At 44.2% G+C, this 17,850-nt stretch overlaps 1 protein-coding gene across 1 annotated transcript; it reads right to left on the bottom strand.

Moving 5' to 3' along the window:
• Positions 1-1,818: 1,818 nt before the first annotated feature.
• Positions 1,819-17,208, bottom strand: znf516 (zinc finger protein 516). Its single transcript, XM_022753587.1, has 4 exons — positions 15,456-17,208; positions 10,846-12,171; positions 7,128-7,232; positions 1,819-2,508 (listed from the first exon to the last, which is right to left on the bottom strand). Exons 1-4 carry the CDS (start codon positions 17,206-17,208, stop codon positions 2,315-2,317), a joined length of 3,378 nt encoding a protein of 1,125 aa, XP_022609308.1. The 3' UTR covers positions 1,819-2,314.
• Between the last annotated feature and the right edge of the window lie 642 nt (positions 17,209-17,850).

Raw genomic sequence — 17,850 nt, 5'->3', positions numbered from 1 at the left:
TCTTATACAGTATGGAGAGGTTTGAAAAGAATGCACATACACATGCATTAATGTACACTCTCACTCACACCTGGGTTAAGGCTGTGACGGCTCTACAGTTCCAATAGGCTTCAAAGCGTTTTGCACCTTGTGTATTCATCCCTGAACTCTCTGGAAGCCTGACCCCCCGACCTCTGGCTTCTCTCTCTCTCTCTCTCTATCTCTCTTTCTCTCTATCTCTCCCCTTCTCTCTCTCTGGCCTCCTCACTCTGTCCTTCTACAATGCAAAATCTTCACGACACAATTCAACAAATTTGACTCGTGCCATGGTAGTTTGGCTCATTAGTCTGCAAAAAAACGTTTTGGTGACAAAAACAGTTCTGTATCTCTGGTTGTTTGTTCTGTGCTCGCTAATACACAGCATACATGTTGGATTATACTCCGTGTTAATTTGTTGAGCAAACTTGCCAATTTTAAAGCAATAGTTGGACATTTTTGGAAATATTTCCTTTCTTCCCAAAAGTTAGATGAAAAGAACAATACCACTCTCACGGCTAAATATGAGGCTACAGCTAGCAGCCAATTAGCTTAGCTTAACAGAAAGATTGGAAACGGAGGAACAGCGAGTCTGGCTCAGATTTTCCCCTTCTCAAATTGCTTAATTTTTTAGATGATTTCTACTATTTTACAAGAAAGAGGAATAGAAAATTCAGAAAAAATAAACCTAATTTTGTGTAGAATGTACATTTTTGATTTTCACCTATCTTGTGACCCCCTCGGATTACATTGCGACCCTGTTACGGGTCCAGACCCTTAGGTTGGGAAGCGTTGTGTTAAGGTATCGTGTGCTGATGACAGGCTCTCTACCATAAAGATTTTGGTAGCCAAGATTTAATCACATATATTTTAAGGAGGTCGACAGGCCAAAAAGTCAGAGTTGCCTTTTAGCAATGAGAAATATTAAGCTGCATCTTTTTAGCTAACACTAGCAGTACCACATTCTCCTTTGCATGTACATAAGTTGGAGTTAAGTCTGTGCAATCCACTAACGTCTTCCTGCCACTCCCACTGCTTGGAGTCTAATTCAAAGTCAGAAGTGTCGGTGTGGGAAACACTCCCTAATATGATGGAGTTATGGAGGAAAACTGCCTCCACTTCCCTCCCTTCCTCTTAAATGGACAATAATTGAATGACCATAAAAATGGTACGCTCATTTATATTGGCTATTAAAAACGCACACTCTTTTTAATGAGCACTAAAGCAGACACCCCCATTAGCATTCTCTCTCTTTCTCTCTCTCGCTCTCTCTTTAATCCTACCTCTCTCCACTACTCTCTCTCTCTCCTTCTAATCATCAGCTGCACAGCCTCAGAGTGGTCACTGCACTCTGGAGTGGAGGGAAGTGAGTTTAACACACTTGTGCACGCAGACACACTCACACACGCAGATGCAAAGTCTTCATCTTCACGACTTAGAGCCCAGAGGAGACGAACTTGCAACGTGTCAGTTGACTGCTGATGAAGGGCAGAGCATCGTCTCCTCTCTCATGCCATCTCTTAGATGAATGGTGTCCTGAGGAATGCACAAATCCATACAATAAAGCTAAAAAAGTAATGGGAGAGGGGGCCAACCACAGCAGCCATGCAGTGCCACAGTCCGCGATTAAAACGCAGTTGTATTCAAGTTCAGTTTTTCCTCTTCTTCGCATAATAATTTAGCTTTTCTTGTAAAGCTGCACCAAGCAACTTTACGCGCTGGTACCTCCAAAATGGCAGCAAGAGGTAACTCTATCAATTCTGAGGGCCACTATATTCAAATATGAATTAAGGTGATGTAAACTACACACAGCTTCCTCATTTTTGCCAAACTTCACACTTAAAAAAAAAACAAAAAAAAAACAGAAGAAGCTGCTTTCCTGCTCACACTTTCACTCTTCATTTCTTCTGTGTGGAGTAAAGTTTCCGCCTGTGTGCACACCTGACACCTGAACTTCAAACTGCAGAATTCTTTCCATTGGGAGACAAGACACTCTTCTTCTGTGGCTCTATTCTGTGATTTTACAATTGCCTAGCACAGCTTTAACTAGCTTCTTTACAATAATAATAATTAAAAAAAAAGCTTCCAAAAACTACAAGAACCTTCATTGTAGAAAATTCTTCTAAGGTCATTAAAGGATGATGGATGGAGAGGAGAGGCTCAAAAAGTCAGTCATGAGTCTTGGGTCCTGCTTCCAGTCCTATGATTTTATGGTGATGCTGATGGTGTTGTCCGGTTGTGTGATTCCCTGACTAGCCTGGTCCCGAGTCCAGATCCTGGTCTATCAGAGGGTTGACTGTTATTGTTGTTGTGGTGTTGGTGGTTGTTTGGCAGCCAGCGCTCCTCGCTCCTCCTGGCTCAGTGACAAGCTCCTTGTGTCTGGGTACTGGCTGTTGTCAAAAGGCATATGGTGGACACTCTGGACGTGCGTCTTTAGGTTCCCTTTCTGAGAGGCTCGGTATGGGCAGAGCTGGCAGCAGAATGGCCTCTCCCCTGAGGAACACACACACACACACAAAAGGTTGATAGGTCAGGTAGAGGCCACAGGATTTGGAGAGGACAAGACATTTTAAGCAATTGTGAATATACAGAGGATTTAACAAGACACAACGATGTAGACTCGCTGCAGTGGGAACAAAAAAAAAAAAAGAAGCAAACACAGACAAACATAAACCAAGACACATGATGGCATTTAAGTAGAAGTAGGGAAACATTATGCAGGTCAAGACCAATGTTCACATTTCATTTTTTACACCTAATTTAACTTAAAAAGTTAACTTTGCTTCCGTATCCTGACCCAGATGGACAAACTCTTCCTTTTCTGTTTCCTGCCATCTGGAGAGAAGCGCCACACATCCCCTGTCTGAGCAGTCCTACTTTTCTCTCTGTGCATTTCTCTCAATCAAACAGCCCCCAACTCCCACCCCCAACACCCACACCCACACACACACACACACACACACACACACACACACCCACACACACACACACACACACACACACACACACACTCATACACCCTATACTCTTTTCTAATTAGACTGACCTACAATGGCAACGACACCTCGGCAAAATAAATAAATAAATAAATAAAATAATAAAAAAATAAGCAACAAACACCTGAACAAAACAAATGAGATTGCCATTTAATTGCACCTAATTATCATTTTGATAAATGGAGGAATATCAAAGCGGGAAAACAAATGACTCCCCGTGCCCCTCCCGCACCCCTCTCCCTGAAGAAGAAAAAGGGAAATATAGCTGTTATCATACATCATCAGAAACACAACAGAGAAAAGGAAATGGAGGGGGGGGGGGAGCTGGGGGGGGAAAGAGGGAGATAAAAACAAAAAAAAAGATATAATTAATCACACAAAAATCAAAAAAAAAAAAAAAGAAACAGCTGGAAAGACAGCGAGGGTGAGACGTGAGAGGAAAGCGAGAACCTCCACGACATCGTCCTGCGAGGAAACATCGCTGACGGGACCGGTGCACTACATTATGCTAAAGGTTATCGTCACCGTAAAGCAGCGTCAACACTACATCTAATTGGACCCCTCTGCCGCGCCTGCTCCCATCATTCATAGTGTGCGGTAAATCTTGAGTCCATGCGGATGTATGTGTGTGTGTCTGTGTGTGATGTGTGTGATTAATTAAGATGGAGGCGTAGTGTGTAGAACCCAGCTCTCTCCGAATGTCAAAGCAGAACAGATTTACTCCTCTGCTCTCTCTACCCCAATGCTTGTCTCCGTCACTGACTCTGAAAACTCTGAAAGTCATTAAAGGAGCTAAGAAGACTTTTATTTGTCCATCCGACAATCCACAGATATTCAATTTGCTATCATAAAAGAAAGAAAAGAAGCACATCCTCACACTCGATGAGCTGGATTTGTAGAATTTCTGCTTGAAATAGTTAAAATAGTTGCCAATTTCTGTCCTTCTACTAATCAACAAATCAATCAACTAATGATTTTAGCTTTAGTCACTATGTCTGTCGTGGTGTTTTTGCACTTCACCTCCTAAGAGGTCTGTTGGTGAGGAAGTTAGAGTTCTTCTAGGTGGAGCTCCTCCGTGCGTTGAACTACATATCTTTACCCCACATGCGAACACTTCCAGCTGAAACACAGTGACCACATGTGAAGGTGTCACCTGTCTTGGACATTTTTTTTTTTTTCACCTGTGTTTCAGTGAAGTGATGCAGGAAGTGAATCACAGCCAACAACAGACGGGTGGATATTTTGACTGCAGTCGCAGATGTTTGCATGTATGATCACTCCTCATACTAACTACCAGCGTGAAGTTCTTCTGATGTGCACTCCAAAAAAGCCAGAAAGAGAAACCTATCACTTCCTGTGCAAGATATGAGGGATTTTTACCAACAAAAGCTCAGACGAGACTCCTGGCAGTCAGAACAGAACGCCTGTGTTGTGTGTATCTGGGATATTTGTTGTTTGATATCTGATGAGATACTGATTTTTGTGCAGTGATGATGGGACTATAGCTGGATACTGCACTGGAATCAAATTCTACCACTTGGGGTCATTCAGGTGAATTGATTGATTGATTGCTTAACATTTTAAAGAGCTTTCATAAACTGTTTTTACAAAGTTTTTATGATAATTGCTGTTATGTTATTTACATAATGAAGCAAAGACGATGGTTGAAGGCACCCAAAATGTACTATAGAGCCATTCGTAAATTCATAGGAGTAAATTTAGTGCACACAAAGACAAACCAAACTGTATTTATAACACAAAGAAGGGAAGAAATCGTGTATTGCAAGAATCTGCAATTTGGCACAACAGTGTTGTCAGTGTTAAGTGAAAAATTAGCAGCTAAAGAAGTACAGAAAAAAAAAACAATATGTGCTTCTGACTTCATCCAGTGAGGTTTAAAAATGTCAGGTTGCCATTTATCCATTAATAAAAGAACCATTAATCTGTCAAGTGTCATTAAAACATAAAAGTCACCAAAAATGAAACGAAGACTGAAGCTTTTCAATGACACAACTGTGATATGTGGAGCGGATACACATGCTGATGTCAGGTGTGATCCAGCAACAACAAAACAAACACAAAAAAACTCAGATGTGAGGATGCAAGGTGTTAATGCCAGGTGCAGAGGGTGCCACATGTGACTGTTACAAATGGAAAAAAAAAAAAAAAAAACACATTCACAACAAGATGGGGTGTGCAGGACTGACACAGACACGCACATGCAGAGGTGAGACAGTCATAATAAGAATCATGCAGAAGCGATGGGGGGAGCCCAGTGATTAGCCATCGTGCCACATACTTGTTTGGGAGCTTCAGAAGCGGTGGTGTGAGCGTCAGTACCTCTGTGGAGTCCGTTANGGGGGGGGGGGGGGGCATTCGGTTAAAAGCTCTACCAGATCCACACAATAATTTTTTTTTTTTTTCTCTTCCACCACCATCCGCAAAGAGTAGTGTTTGCCACCAGCACCCTTGCTAATAGAGGGGGGCTGGCAGTGATGATGATGGTGATGATGGTGATGATGGTGGTGATGATGGTGATGGAACCTGGTGGAGGCAAGTCAGTGATTTAATATGACGCATGTTAATGGAGGCCTCGGGGTGGCTGGCCTTTTCTGCGTGTGCACGTTCATGCTGAAGACAACCGCTGGTGACAACATTAATTACAGCCTCGGCAAGTGTTTACAGAGCCTATGCAAGGGTGTGTGTGTGTTAATGTAGTGTGTGTGTGTGTGTGTGTTTACAGTAGGGCTTGGGGGAAGCTGAGCACTGCATCACTTACCATTTGGCCTCTGTCACTTAGAATCACTGGCTGTGCCACATATCATTCACACTCTCTATAAAGAAGCTACTTAACTCACTGTCTACTGTGATCACTGCCGGCCCGCCTGATGGACATGACAGGACAGGAGATGGGAGGGGAGAGGAGAGGAGGAGGAGGAGGAGGAAGAGGGGAGAGGTGTGGAGGGATGGAAGCAGGCAGCCAAGGAAAGGAGAGGAGAGGATAAAAGGTGAGAGGAAACAAGAGGGGAGAGGAAGAGAGCAGGAGAAAAAGTGAAATGAGGGGAAAACGAAGAAGAGTGGGACGGGAGAAAAGAGTGAGATGACAGCAAAGAATAAAAGAAAAGAAAGGGAATAAAAAAGAAAAGCGAAGAAAGGAGAAAAAGGAAAGGAAAGGGGCCGCAAGAAATGAAAAGTAGAGGGGGAAAAGGAGAAAGTAGAGGAAAAGGCAGGACGTCTAAATCAAGCTGTTTGGTGAATGGCATCGGGACACATGCAAATGGATTCATGAGGCTGGCATGGACAAATGCTGTTCTGCTTCATTAGAATGCACAATTCCATCTCTCTAATTGACATGTGATTAATAATGTATACAATTTGTCACAGGTCAGTATCTGGAGCAAATCATGTTTCAGTTTAAAAAATAGAGACAGCTGCCCGGCCCAGGGCGGGGAAGGACTCACAGACTGGCTGTCACACTCAACTGAACAAAAAGATCTGTTTTGATTTATTTCGGAGAATGCAGGGACGTAGCCGACGTATGGAGAGTCAGACGATGAGATATTGTCGAGAGCGTGAATCCCCCACCCGTGCATATAATCACTATATCTCATGTGAGCGTTTCTGGGTGGATAAATAGCTGCGAAGGTGGCGAGGTGCGCATACAGGTGGCACAGGAACGAGTGACTGTTGAAGGAGTGGCCAGAAAAATGGGAACGTCTAACAATACATGAAGAGCAAGAGGTGGGGTGAGGTCGTTCGACAGGTTTAAGACCTCTCTCACGTGCTGTACAGGTCACTTAATGTCAGTGCTGCTGCTCCTTGATGAGGTCATTCTGTTTTCCATTTGAAATAATTTTACACTTTACACAAAACTTCTTTTATTTACTGCAAATATCAAATAAATGTGTGTGTGACCCCAAACAATGACCATGTAATTTCAGCAACACTCAAGGGTTAAAAGGTGACGCATACCGACAGTATTCGTGATAGTATTGAATTAGAAATAGTATTGTGGTTTGTCTATTGTTTTGTCTGGCCACTACATGAACTGTATGTGTACGTGTGTGATCTGTATTCCTCTGAGTGTGTTTTGATGTAGATGTTGGCTGTATTTACCTGTATGGGATCTCATATGAGTGCGCAGGTGGCTGGGCTGACTGAAACTCTTCCCACACTCGTGACAGAAATACTGCCCCTGTCGCATGAGGGACCTCAGCATCCCTGATCCAACACACACACACACATGCACACGCACGCACACACACACACAGAAAAGGAGAGGAACACACAATTAAACAGAGCACAAAAGAAAAAAGAAGCAAAATCTACAAGGAATCATTGGTTCATTTGAAGTTTTTCATATGGAGAACATATAAATGAAGAGTATGGGAAGAACTGTGGGCAGATTCAGCTGTGTTGAGGATAGTTCTACTGCTTCCTCAGTTTAAATCAACAAGTCTTTATTTAAAGGAGGTCCAAAAATCACATGGATCTAATTCTTCCAGACTTTTACAACACTGGTGAGTTAAAAACACAAAAAGTATGCCTCTCTTGCGACACCTCCATGTTTTTTTTTTTTTTGTTTTTTCCAAATGTGGTCCTGATCCGATGTTTTGTGCTGTTAGCAATTTTGACTTTTCCACAATGCCAGTCCCTTGAAGAAAGGTGAAACACACTTATATACTTATACACTTATACTTTAAATTTAAATTTGTAGCTTGAAACTCTAAAAACTTTAGAATGAAGAGAAAGTAAAATAAATAAATAAAAAAAGATACATGTTCAGTTACACAGGCCAATGAGTCCGAAAATCACATGTGCTTTGAATTCCCATGTGAGATTCCACATGTGACTCTTCCCATGACGAGCGGTGGCAGAGGTGGGCATCAGTATCAGTTTATGGACATCAGTATCAGTTTATTCCAAAGGAGAAGACATTTTCACATGGCAGTGTTTGCAGAGATTGAATGGAGACGTAAAGGTCAGTAATGGGCAGAAAGAGAGTGGGTGTACATAAGCACAGAGCCTGGCTGGAGCGGTGGAGGTAGGTAGCGTCAGTAGTGGACTCGCGTAAGCATCATTAGTATGTCTAATGTGTCATTATGAGCGGCTAGCTCCAGGGGCTGGACTGCAGCTGTCACACAGCATCATCTCAGAGGCTGACAGCCAGACACACACAGCACACACACACCGCATAAATTACAGGCAATTAAAACGCCCCGGCTGTGATGTGCCCGCTCCGCTGCCCGTGTGTCACATGTCAGGTGTGTGTGTGTGTCTGCATGTGTATGCATTTCAGGAGTTATACATGTGTGTGTGTGTGTGTGTGTGTGTGTGTGTGTGTGTGTGTGTGTGTGTTTGGTCCAAGTGAGGCATGGGCTGTGGCACACCGGCTTCATTTACACACACACACACACACACACACACACACACAGAGTGATGCAGCAGCACAAGTCACCTTTACATATTAATGGCTTTAAATAGCAAAAAGAAGCAACTTGTTGAATTTTGATGACTTCAAAGCTCATAAATCCTGTCACATGGCTAAATGTAAGATCAGGATTATTTTTTTATTGGTCAATTTCTTCATGGAGGTGGTGAAGAGGTCTAACTTTCCTACTCATCATGTCGAACCCACAGTACATACATTATTGTGTCACTTCACAGAAACCATGACTAATGGTTTTTTTTTGGTATTTGGTATTTGTTTTTTTACACTTTGAGAACACACCTTGCACTTCTTGTTCCAATTCCATTATATACATCCTATAAAGCGCAAATCACGATTACTTGAAGGTGAACAAAATTAAATTTAAAACTTTCTAAAGATGTTTTAATGCTACATGGATTTTACTTTAAGACCAATTTAAAAACCAAAATGAAACCCTGGCAAAAAGCAGCATATTTCCAACTGAACATAGTTAACGAGAGTTCTGAAACTATAATGAGGCAGCATAAGAAAAATGCCACCAAGAAATTAATTGTTAAGGGACATGAAGCCCAACTGTGTTTGGGTAAAGCAGACAAAATGCATGCTGAGTGGCTAAACAGAGAGGCCATTCAGCTTAAAGAAACCTGTTGTTGCATGATGACTGAACTGTTTTTCAGACATTTACATTTGTATTATTTATATAGCTATTTAATAAATGTAATGTAAACATAGTGCAGCAGGAGGAAAAAGTATTTGAAGATTGTTGGGTCTGTTTGATGACACTGTGACCGCACACACTCACATTCTCATGCACACATACATATGCACTCCTGTGACCTCTCCTGCTGACAGTTAACAGGCCCGGGGGTTTGGGGAGGGGGGGGGATTTCGGTGAGGGGCCCGCTTACTGCTCAAACCCGCAGTAGACACATCAACACCCCAAGAATTAGGGCTGGCATATACCTGGGCAGTGCCCACTGGTTGTGTGTATGTTTTGGTGTGTCTGTGTATGCGTGTGGAAAGTGGTGAGTGTTGGAGGGACACAGCAGGACAAGGAGGACAGGGAGGCGGAGGAGGTGACAGAGAGTGTCTCTGGCAGCCCGACTGCTGGCCTCTGGATACTCTACTTCTACTCTGGGCCGCCAGCCCTTCTCACTGATGCACTAATGAAAGACAAGACAGAGCTGGACGGAAAACACAAGCAGACACACACATACACACACACACACACACATGCTGGTGCACATATTACAGAGAGAAAAGGGAGAAAGACTCAGTTGCTCAAAAAAGGTCACTTTATAGCATGTGACTCAAAGGGCTAAGGCGGATCGTGACGATATGTGCCTGGACGGGTGACAGCGATGTCATGTGTCTGCTCTGGGGCTGTTGTCTTTGACCCCTGGCTCCATACAGCCCCACTTGACCTTAGAGACACAACTGAAAATGGGCAAATAATACGGATGTTCGGTAATGACCATTTCCAAAGCAGCTGGTGGGGTAATTATTCTGTCTCATCTCCCTCTTTGCCTCTTATGTTCCCTCTCTCTCTCTCTGTTTTGCCTCCCTCCATTCGCATCTGTGTGAGTCTCTCGTCAGGCAGAGCCGTGACCTAAACAGTTTGTGACAGCTTTCTGGGAGAGTGGAGCTGGAGACTAGGCATGCCTCGCAGACCTGAGAGTAGCAAAGGTTCTCTCACGTCTTTCACAGTAAAAAAAAAAAAAAAAACACACACACACACACACACACACACACACACACACACACACACACACACACACACACACACACACACACACACACACACACACCAAACTCCTTTTGCATCTAAAAACCTGAGCACATATGGACACACATGCACAGACACACATGCTGCCCTAGATACAGCCTTTTATCATACCAAGCAAACGTGTGTGTGCTGATTTAATGGATCTCCTCTTCATTATTCAAAAATCTTGTCAGAATGGAGCAGTATATGTGTCTGTCAATCACTTTCTGCCAGATGGCGAGTTAGTGTGTGAGAAAGAAAGAGAGAGACAGAGAGTGAGTTTGTGTGTGTTAGTGAGGATAAATATGTGTACCTGATTGAATATGGCTCATACATTACGTGTGGATCTACTCATGTGACTGTGTGTGTGTCTTTTCCCGGTTTAGCTTGTCAAGTCCAGTCAGTTCTACTCATAGCAGCTCAGGAACAAGATGCTCAGTGGAAAACATTCCTCTTCAACTCTTGACATTTGGCATTTTCACCATGGCCAAGACGCTCTGGGCATATTGTATGTGAGCTGATGATGAGGTGTTTCACGGGACTTTAACTAACAAAAAGCATTGCATTGCATTGCATTGCATTGCATTGCTCCAAATCTTCTTAAATACATAATACAAATCAGACAAATGACTGCTTACCAGTGGGATCCAGCAGAGTATTGGCTACACCCCATCGATGGTAGAGGGCAGCCAGCTCATGGGGGCTGTAGTTTTTGAGGAAGCTGAGAATGTCACTTGGCATCTCCGGCGTCTCTGCGATTGGCTCCTGCTTTACATCTCCACGAGCCTCTGAAGGCAAAGAAGAAGAAGAGGAGGAGGAGGAGGACGTGTGCGGAGTGCCTCCATGTGCCTGGGAGGCTCCATAGTTGTGTCCTGCTGTGGAGCTATGGGTGATGGTGCTGGGCCTGGTTGCATTAGCCCGGCCCTGGCTGTGGGAGTTGGGAAGCAGTTGATGAGGGGAGCCCCTAGCGCGGCTGTACTCTGCTAGGCCATGTTTGCTGGACAGCATGAAGCCGAGGCCCTCCTGAGGCATCAAGTAGCGGTCTGCCATCCTGGAAGCAGTAGCAGAGCTGGGGCTCGGGGCTGAGGAACGTGAGAGGGCGCCAGTGCTTTTCTCTAAGGGGCTTGAGGATGGCAGCGAGCTTCCCCGAGGGTAAATATCCACTTTGGGTCTGAAGCGAGACTGATGACTCTGGTCCTCCTTGTGTCTGGCGTTGCTGCTGGCGCTGCTGCCCGGCCGTGCGGGGACTCTCCCAGCTTGGGAGCCTGAGGAGGATGAGGAACCCCTGGAGAACGAGGAGGAGGGTGTAGAGGATGATGATGGTGTGGCTGCGTGACTGGGTGGCTTGCTCTTCTTTAGAACCTCGCTGGAGTAAGTTGGGGGCCGGGTACGTTGGGTGCGCATCAGTGGAGGCAGTGGTGGACACTCCTTTCCCTCCAGGACTGGTGGGGGACCGGTACGTCTCCTGGAGGATAACAAGCTGTCCCTGGAGCCCTTTGAGTTGTTTTTAAAGGCCCATTTAGGAGCCAGATTGGAGCTACTGCTATTGATGCGGTGAGCCACAGTCTGGTGCATCCAGAGCACCTCAGGGTAGCGGGTGGAGTGGGAGCAAAAGGAGCACTTGTGACTAGGGAGGCTCTTCCTGTCCAAGGTTAAGGAGCCTATCCCCCTGATGCCTTCAGCCCTCACACACAGGTCCACAGGGGTCATGTTGGGATCGAGTGGGGATGATCGAGCTGAAAGGTAAGCCGAAGGTGATGCTGAGTTGTTCAGCCCCTGCAGTAGAGCTTTCTTCAGCTTGGGATAACCACTAGGGGTGCCTCTGTCCGAGCTGGAGCCGGGGCTTGGAATGGGGCTGGGTCGATCTTCGGGGGCAGGCGGGTGTTGGACACGAACATGAGTCAGATAAGCCTGCGAGTCTGTGGCAACAAAGTCACACAGGCTGCAGATGTAAGGCTTCTCATCTGTAAGGAAGAGTTGTGACAACATAAAGGTCAATGACTGTGAAGGGAATTGTCTAGATTATACTCTTCTCTACCACCAGCCATAAGTCAGAGCTCATTACCTCAGTTCACTGTGCCAGATTCATATTGTTGCAACCTCATGTAGTTTTAGTGAACAGCCACCAGGCTGCAGTATTGGCCCTTGTTCCCATATCCTCTCTTTTCATTTTACATGTGAACAGAACCTTTTCTGCCATTACTAGCATTATTACTTATAAGAAAACTGAACAAAACACACACAAAAATAGACAACAATTGTAACATCACAACATCGTAAGATGTTCCAAGAATTTATCTGAATACAACTTGCTTTTTTCAGTGACAAAGAGGGTGAGCCCTGACATAGATAATACTTTTACAACTCTGTTATCATATTCATTTAGTTAAGACTGTGTCGGTATCTGTGGTAACTTTTGGGATGCACGGTGGTGCCGATGATGTGAAACAATCACAAACTATAAAATCAAACATTAACATAGAGTTAAATAAACACCTTTTTGACACATTAAAACAAATGGAGTATTAAGACTTACAAGGTTGGTTTATTTACTTTATGTTGTATTGGAATTGCATTGGACTGCACGTTTCTTTATTGTATTGAGTCAATGGTGGTGGTTCCTGATGTGTAGCTTCATAAACTCTCCACTAGGGGGGGTATATGTCATGTGTTTAGTGAATTCTACTGGAAAACTGGAAAACTTTGTCTCCCACAATGTACAATTTCCAGAATTAGGAAAAAAAACAATATGAATAAGAATTATAGTAATGAGTATCAGAGCCAGGCCACATCATCTTACACACACAAACACTGTACTAAAGTCTGCTATGATCTAATGAATCAGATATTACATTATTGTACTCTCCACTACCCCTCCCCATTTTTACAACAACACCAGTAACCTGCCATCTGTTTTTCATTTTGCTTCCTGTTGGCAACACTGACCAACAATCACAGCTCAGACTCTGCCAAGGTGAAACCCCAGGGCTGGGCAGTTTAGCAGGCAGGGTGGTAAGGCTGATGTGCCCTGTTTCTAAGACTGATACTGGTCTTATATTAATTGATTACTGACCAGTCAGAGTTGTAGTAATGGATGTACATAATTGAATATCAGACACAATATTCTTATTATCCTTCCAAAGTTTCAGTGCAATCCTGAATCAGAGTGAATGAGTTAGGCCACTGGGACAAAGCATGCCATAGTGCCCACAGTCTGTCACTGCAGTAATACTTAAGTTCTTAGAGGAGGCGTAAACATTATTAGAAACACACTATGATCTATTATATCCATCTGTGTCACCAAAACACTTGCACAGCTGCAATGATGAATTTCTCTGATTACCACAGAGGAAACTGTCATCAATATAACCGGTTTGTCAAAAAGCCTATGCCAATGTCAGTATCTGCGCGTAGACAGTACACTGCAGCTTCTCATTTGTATTCCCAAAAAGCAACTAAATGGCTGTAAGGGACATCAGAGTATTTGGGACTAGAGTGTCCTCTGAGTGTCTCTTTCCCCATTGCCTGCATCCCTCTCCATCGGGAGGTGACTCTATAAATAACCAATCCCTCAGACATCAGGCAGCCTGGCTGGCTGGCTCAGTGGTAAGAAGAGTGGATGAGTGACAGTGGTCACAGGAGGTAACCTTAGAGATTAGGAGAGTCAGAGGGATGGGGAAGAAAGGTAAAAGGAAAAAGGATGGACAGATCGAGAGAGGCCTTTATATCTTGTCAAGAATATTCTTTTGTTAAATACATCATTCTTGGATGGTTTTGTCATAATTACTAATGAATTTGATAAAAAATGCAACAACAGATTCTATCACATTTTACCATGTCTTTAAGTGTTGTGGGTTTTGAATCTGATATATAACATGCTGTACCTTTACGTACAATTGAGCTAGAAAGAGCTTGTACCTCAAATGCAATTCCTGCCATCAGACAGCAGGATGTCCATGGTTTTGGAGAGATTGAATTCTTCACAGGACATTTACTATTACAAAAGAAGCTAACCACACCTTGAACTGCTGCAGCACAGGAGTGTTATGTTTCTACTCCAGTCAAATAATCAGTTGTTATACAATAAACAACATCAGTGAAAAGTAAAAGTAAACATACAGACAGATTTCCATGGCAAAGAGACAGACAAAGGAGAGCGAAAAAACATATTCACAGATAAGGGGGTGAGGGGAGTTTCCTGAGACAGGAAGACCTGAAATAGCACACAGCTCGATCAAGCCTGAAGAAATGTTGCTGCTATTTTTGAATGTCTGTACTAACAGGGGGGGATGGAAACAATCACTTCAATTCTTAGTTATCCACTATCCTAACCTGTACAAATAGTGTTTTCAGTGTGTTTGAAAGTTAAAAGACAAAAGCCAGAGATCTCAAGTGCTGCATACACAGGAATCCTTCCTTTAGCATATTTCAGCTGTGATTATGGGTGTTTGCCCTTGCATGGGTAGGCTTTCTTCTTTTTTTTGCTCTGCAGTGTTTATTGGTTGTGGAGGTGAAAAAATGATAGGCATTCCAAAAATGCCCTCTGCTCTACTGACATGCCACTGAAAGGCACAAAGTTTCACATAACTGTTAGCTTTATTGCTCTGTGATACGAAATGATTGCACTGTTGTAAACAGCATTTTCAGTGGCAGTTAAAGTTTACTGACCATATTTGATAGTTGTGTACAGCTCTCAATAAAAGAGCTGAAGTCAGATGTAATCTTGATATTCAGCCACATGGTGGCTCCAGTTCCCACTCCATCGAGTGGAAACTGGACCTACACACATTTCATCAACAGATGTTTACTACAGAGTGACAAAGCCAGAGGCCTAAAGTGGGAGGCTTGAAAAGGGCTACAGTCATTTCTGCCACAAAAAAATCCCACTGTGTACTTATGCTTATGGCATTCATTTACTTGTATGTAAGTTATATTTTCCTACTGTTTTATGCTAGAAAGTTAAATCAGTGTCTAAAAGACAAAAGTAGTAATGGTGAAAAAAAAACAATTCTGGGTCCCAAGACACGATACTATAATCAATTTCTTCTATTTAACCTACTTTTTCATTTATACTGTATGTGTGATGAAATGAATGAAACAGTTAAAAAAAGCTGCAATTAATGAATCACAAACATTTACCAACCACCAATATTAAGGATAGTTCTTTAGCATCCTTACTTTGTTCCTTTGATTACAGACGATCATTTTGAATCAAAGTACAATGAAAAGACAGAGACCACTGACTAACCTGAAAGCTCTCCAGAATTTGCGGTACCCATCTCTGAGGCCTGATCTCCAAGGGTGGAGGCTGGTGGAGAGTCTCCATACCCCGGAGTGCACGGCCGGCTGGGGGAGCCTGACTCTGGATCACTGGTGGAGCCCCATCGGTCATCCCTTGCAGTTCTTTCCTTGTGTCCCATAGATGCCCTGCCTCCATCCTTCCTGTGGACCCGCTGGTGGACGATCATCTGATGACGACTGCGAAATACCTTCCCACACTCAAAGCACTCGTTGGATTTGGACGAAGCCTGCGACTGGGATGGTCGTCGTCGGTCTTGGCGAGATGAAGGCCGGTACTCTGAGTCGCTGAGGCTCTCTGGTGTCCGGTCTCCAGAAGAGGCATGGCTTCCCAACCCAGAGCTGCTACGTCTGCCTGAGCTGCGTTTCTCCTGACCTTGCAGGACATAACGGCTGCTTTCCTTCTCAAAAACCACAGCAGCTCCAGCGAGGGCCTCCTCCCCCATACTTCCTCCCCCATAGGAGGCCTTGTAACTAGGCTCCACTGGCTCCACAACTCTTCCTTTAGTGGCTAATTGCCAGGCCTGGTAGCTGCAAACTGGATCTAGTTCTGGGATTCTTTGACCCAGAATCTTCTCTTGCTCATCCAGGGTCTTTTCCTCAACAGGCTTGAGGTTTAAGCAGTCAAGAAAACGTCTCTTAGCAGCTGGTGAGTCCTCATCATCACTGGGTCTGCATTGGCTCTGGGATTTTTTTCCATAGCTGAGACTATGGACCTTGTCATGGGCTCTCAGACTCTCTTTGTTGTGAAACAGGTTCCCACATTTACAGCACATTTGATAGATAGATGTTACAGAGCCAGTAACGATATCAGGATCCTGTGCTACATCGTTGATGGTGGCTGGATGCTCAGCTAAGTCTGCTTTTGACCGTGATCTAGATTTGGTGTTGTGTGTTTTCATGTGAGATTTGAGAAACCAAGCTTCGCGGAACCGTCGTCCACAAATGCGACAGCAGTGGTCCAGGATCCCTGCATGTTTCTTCATGTGTGACTTAAGAAACCAGGCTTGGGTGAAAACCTGACCACAGGTCTCACAGGGGAAGGTCCCATCATTCTGGGGTTGGACGACATCAGGTTCGGTCACCGCCTCTTCCTTAACAGCCGTCTCCTCTTCTGTGTCCGCTGTAATGTGGACCTTTTCAATGTGGCTGAGGAGCTGGTCTTCTCGCTGGGCCTCGTACCCGCAAAGACGGCAACAGTAAGGTCGCTGGTCGGTAATAGACTTCTCTCTTTTCATGCTCCTTGCAGGCACTTTCCTCCGACTCTCCTCACCACTATCCCCGTTGATCATCCGGTTACAGGCAGAGCTGCTCTTAGTTGGACTCGTACCTCCATCAAGACCCTCTGAAACACTCATCTCCTCCTCCTCAGCGACACCTTCGTCATCCTCGTTGGAGTGATGGCTCGAGAGCGTGCCCAATTTATGGCTGCGGATGTGAACTTTCAGGTTGCCTTTCTGAGAGGCCCTGTGGTCACAGTAGGGGCATTTGTAAGGGCGGGCACCTGTGTGGCGTCTCATATGCTGCGACAAAGAGCTGAGGAATGGGAAGCTGCGTCCACAGACATTACAGTCAAAAGTCCCAGGGATTTTGTCATCCTCACCCTCAATCTCATTTCCAGGGTTAACCTTGTCTCCAACCAGCTTCTCCTTCTGACCTGCCGCCTGGGTTTCCATCACCTCCACACTGTCTCTAGGATTCATGGTACAAACTAACTACCCTGTCAATCTGGCCTTTCACAAGCTCAAAAAAACTTGAAACTACTGCTATCTGCAGTTGCACATCTAGAGGTGTCTAGTTGTGCCTTGTTGGTCAGTAAAAATGCTATCTGCCTTCAGTCATCCAGAAATCCAGCTGCTAACACAGCAGCTCATTTAGCACTCTCTAGTTACTGGGCACCACACCACCTATCCATCTTCATCTAGCACTGTCAGTGAGTTGACGACTGAAACTCTGTGTGCAACTGGCACCAGCGTTAACATTTGCTTAGATGCATGTAGCAAAATGTACTCTTTAGGCTAATGAAGGCCTAGCTTATAATGTAAAACTGAAATGTCTTTCTCAGAATAAAGTTGAAGTTCTCCCTCAATTTCAGGTCATCATTATGTCAGTAGCGGGGGAGTTCTGTCTGGGTGTCAGCGTAGCTAATCCACCAAACTCCTGTTCTTCATTTCACTGGCTTCTCTTCTTCATCCTGTGTTTTTATGTGTATCAGCAACTTTCAGGCCATATAACAGTGAGCTCTCTATAACACGGCCTTCATGTATTATCATCCACCTGAGAATGAAAAAGAAAGAGAGAGATGGTGGGAGACAGCAAGTGGGGAGGGATAAGAGAAAAGACAC

The sequence above is a fragment of the Seriola dumerili genome, unplaced genomic scaffold (genome assembly GCF_002260705.1).
Source record: "Seriola dumerili isolate Sdu_G_001 unplaced genomic scaffold, Sdu_1.0 BDQW01000191.1, whole genome shotgun sequence".
Lineage (NCBI taxonomy): Eukaryota > Metazoa > Chordata > Actinopteri > Carangiformes > Carangidae > Seriola > Seriola dumerili.
This window is presented reverse-complemented; position numbering and strand designations above follow the sequence as displayed.

Bases quoted from the DNA above. Each gene is read 5' to 3' on its own strand.
- znf516 (XM_022753587.1), bottom strand. From the start codon at position 17,208: ATGAATCCTAGAGACAGTGTGGAGGTGATGGAAACCCAGGCGGCAGGT. The intron at 12,172-15,455 runs GTTAGTCAGTGG...TCTTCCTTACAG, and splicing joins AAATTCTGGAGAGCTTTCAG to ATGAGAAGCCTTACATCTGC. The intron at 7,233-10,845 runs GTAAGCAGTCAT...GTGTTGGATCAG, and splicing joins TACTCTGCTGGATCCCACTG to GGATGCTGAGGTCCCTCATG.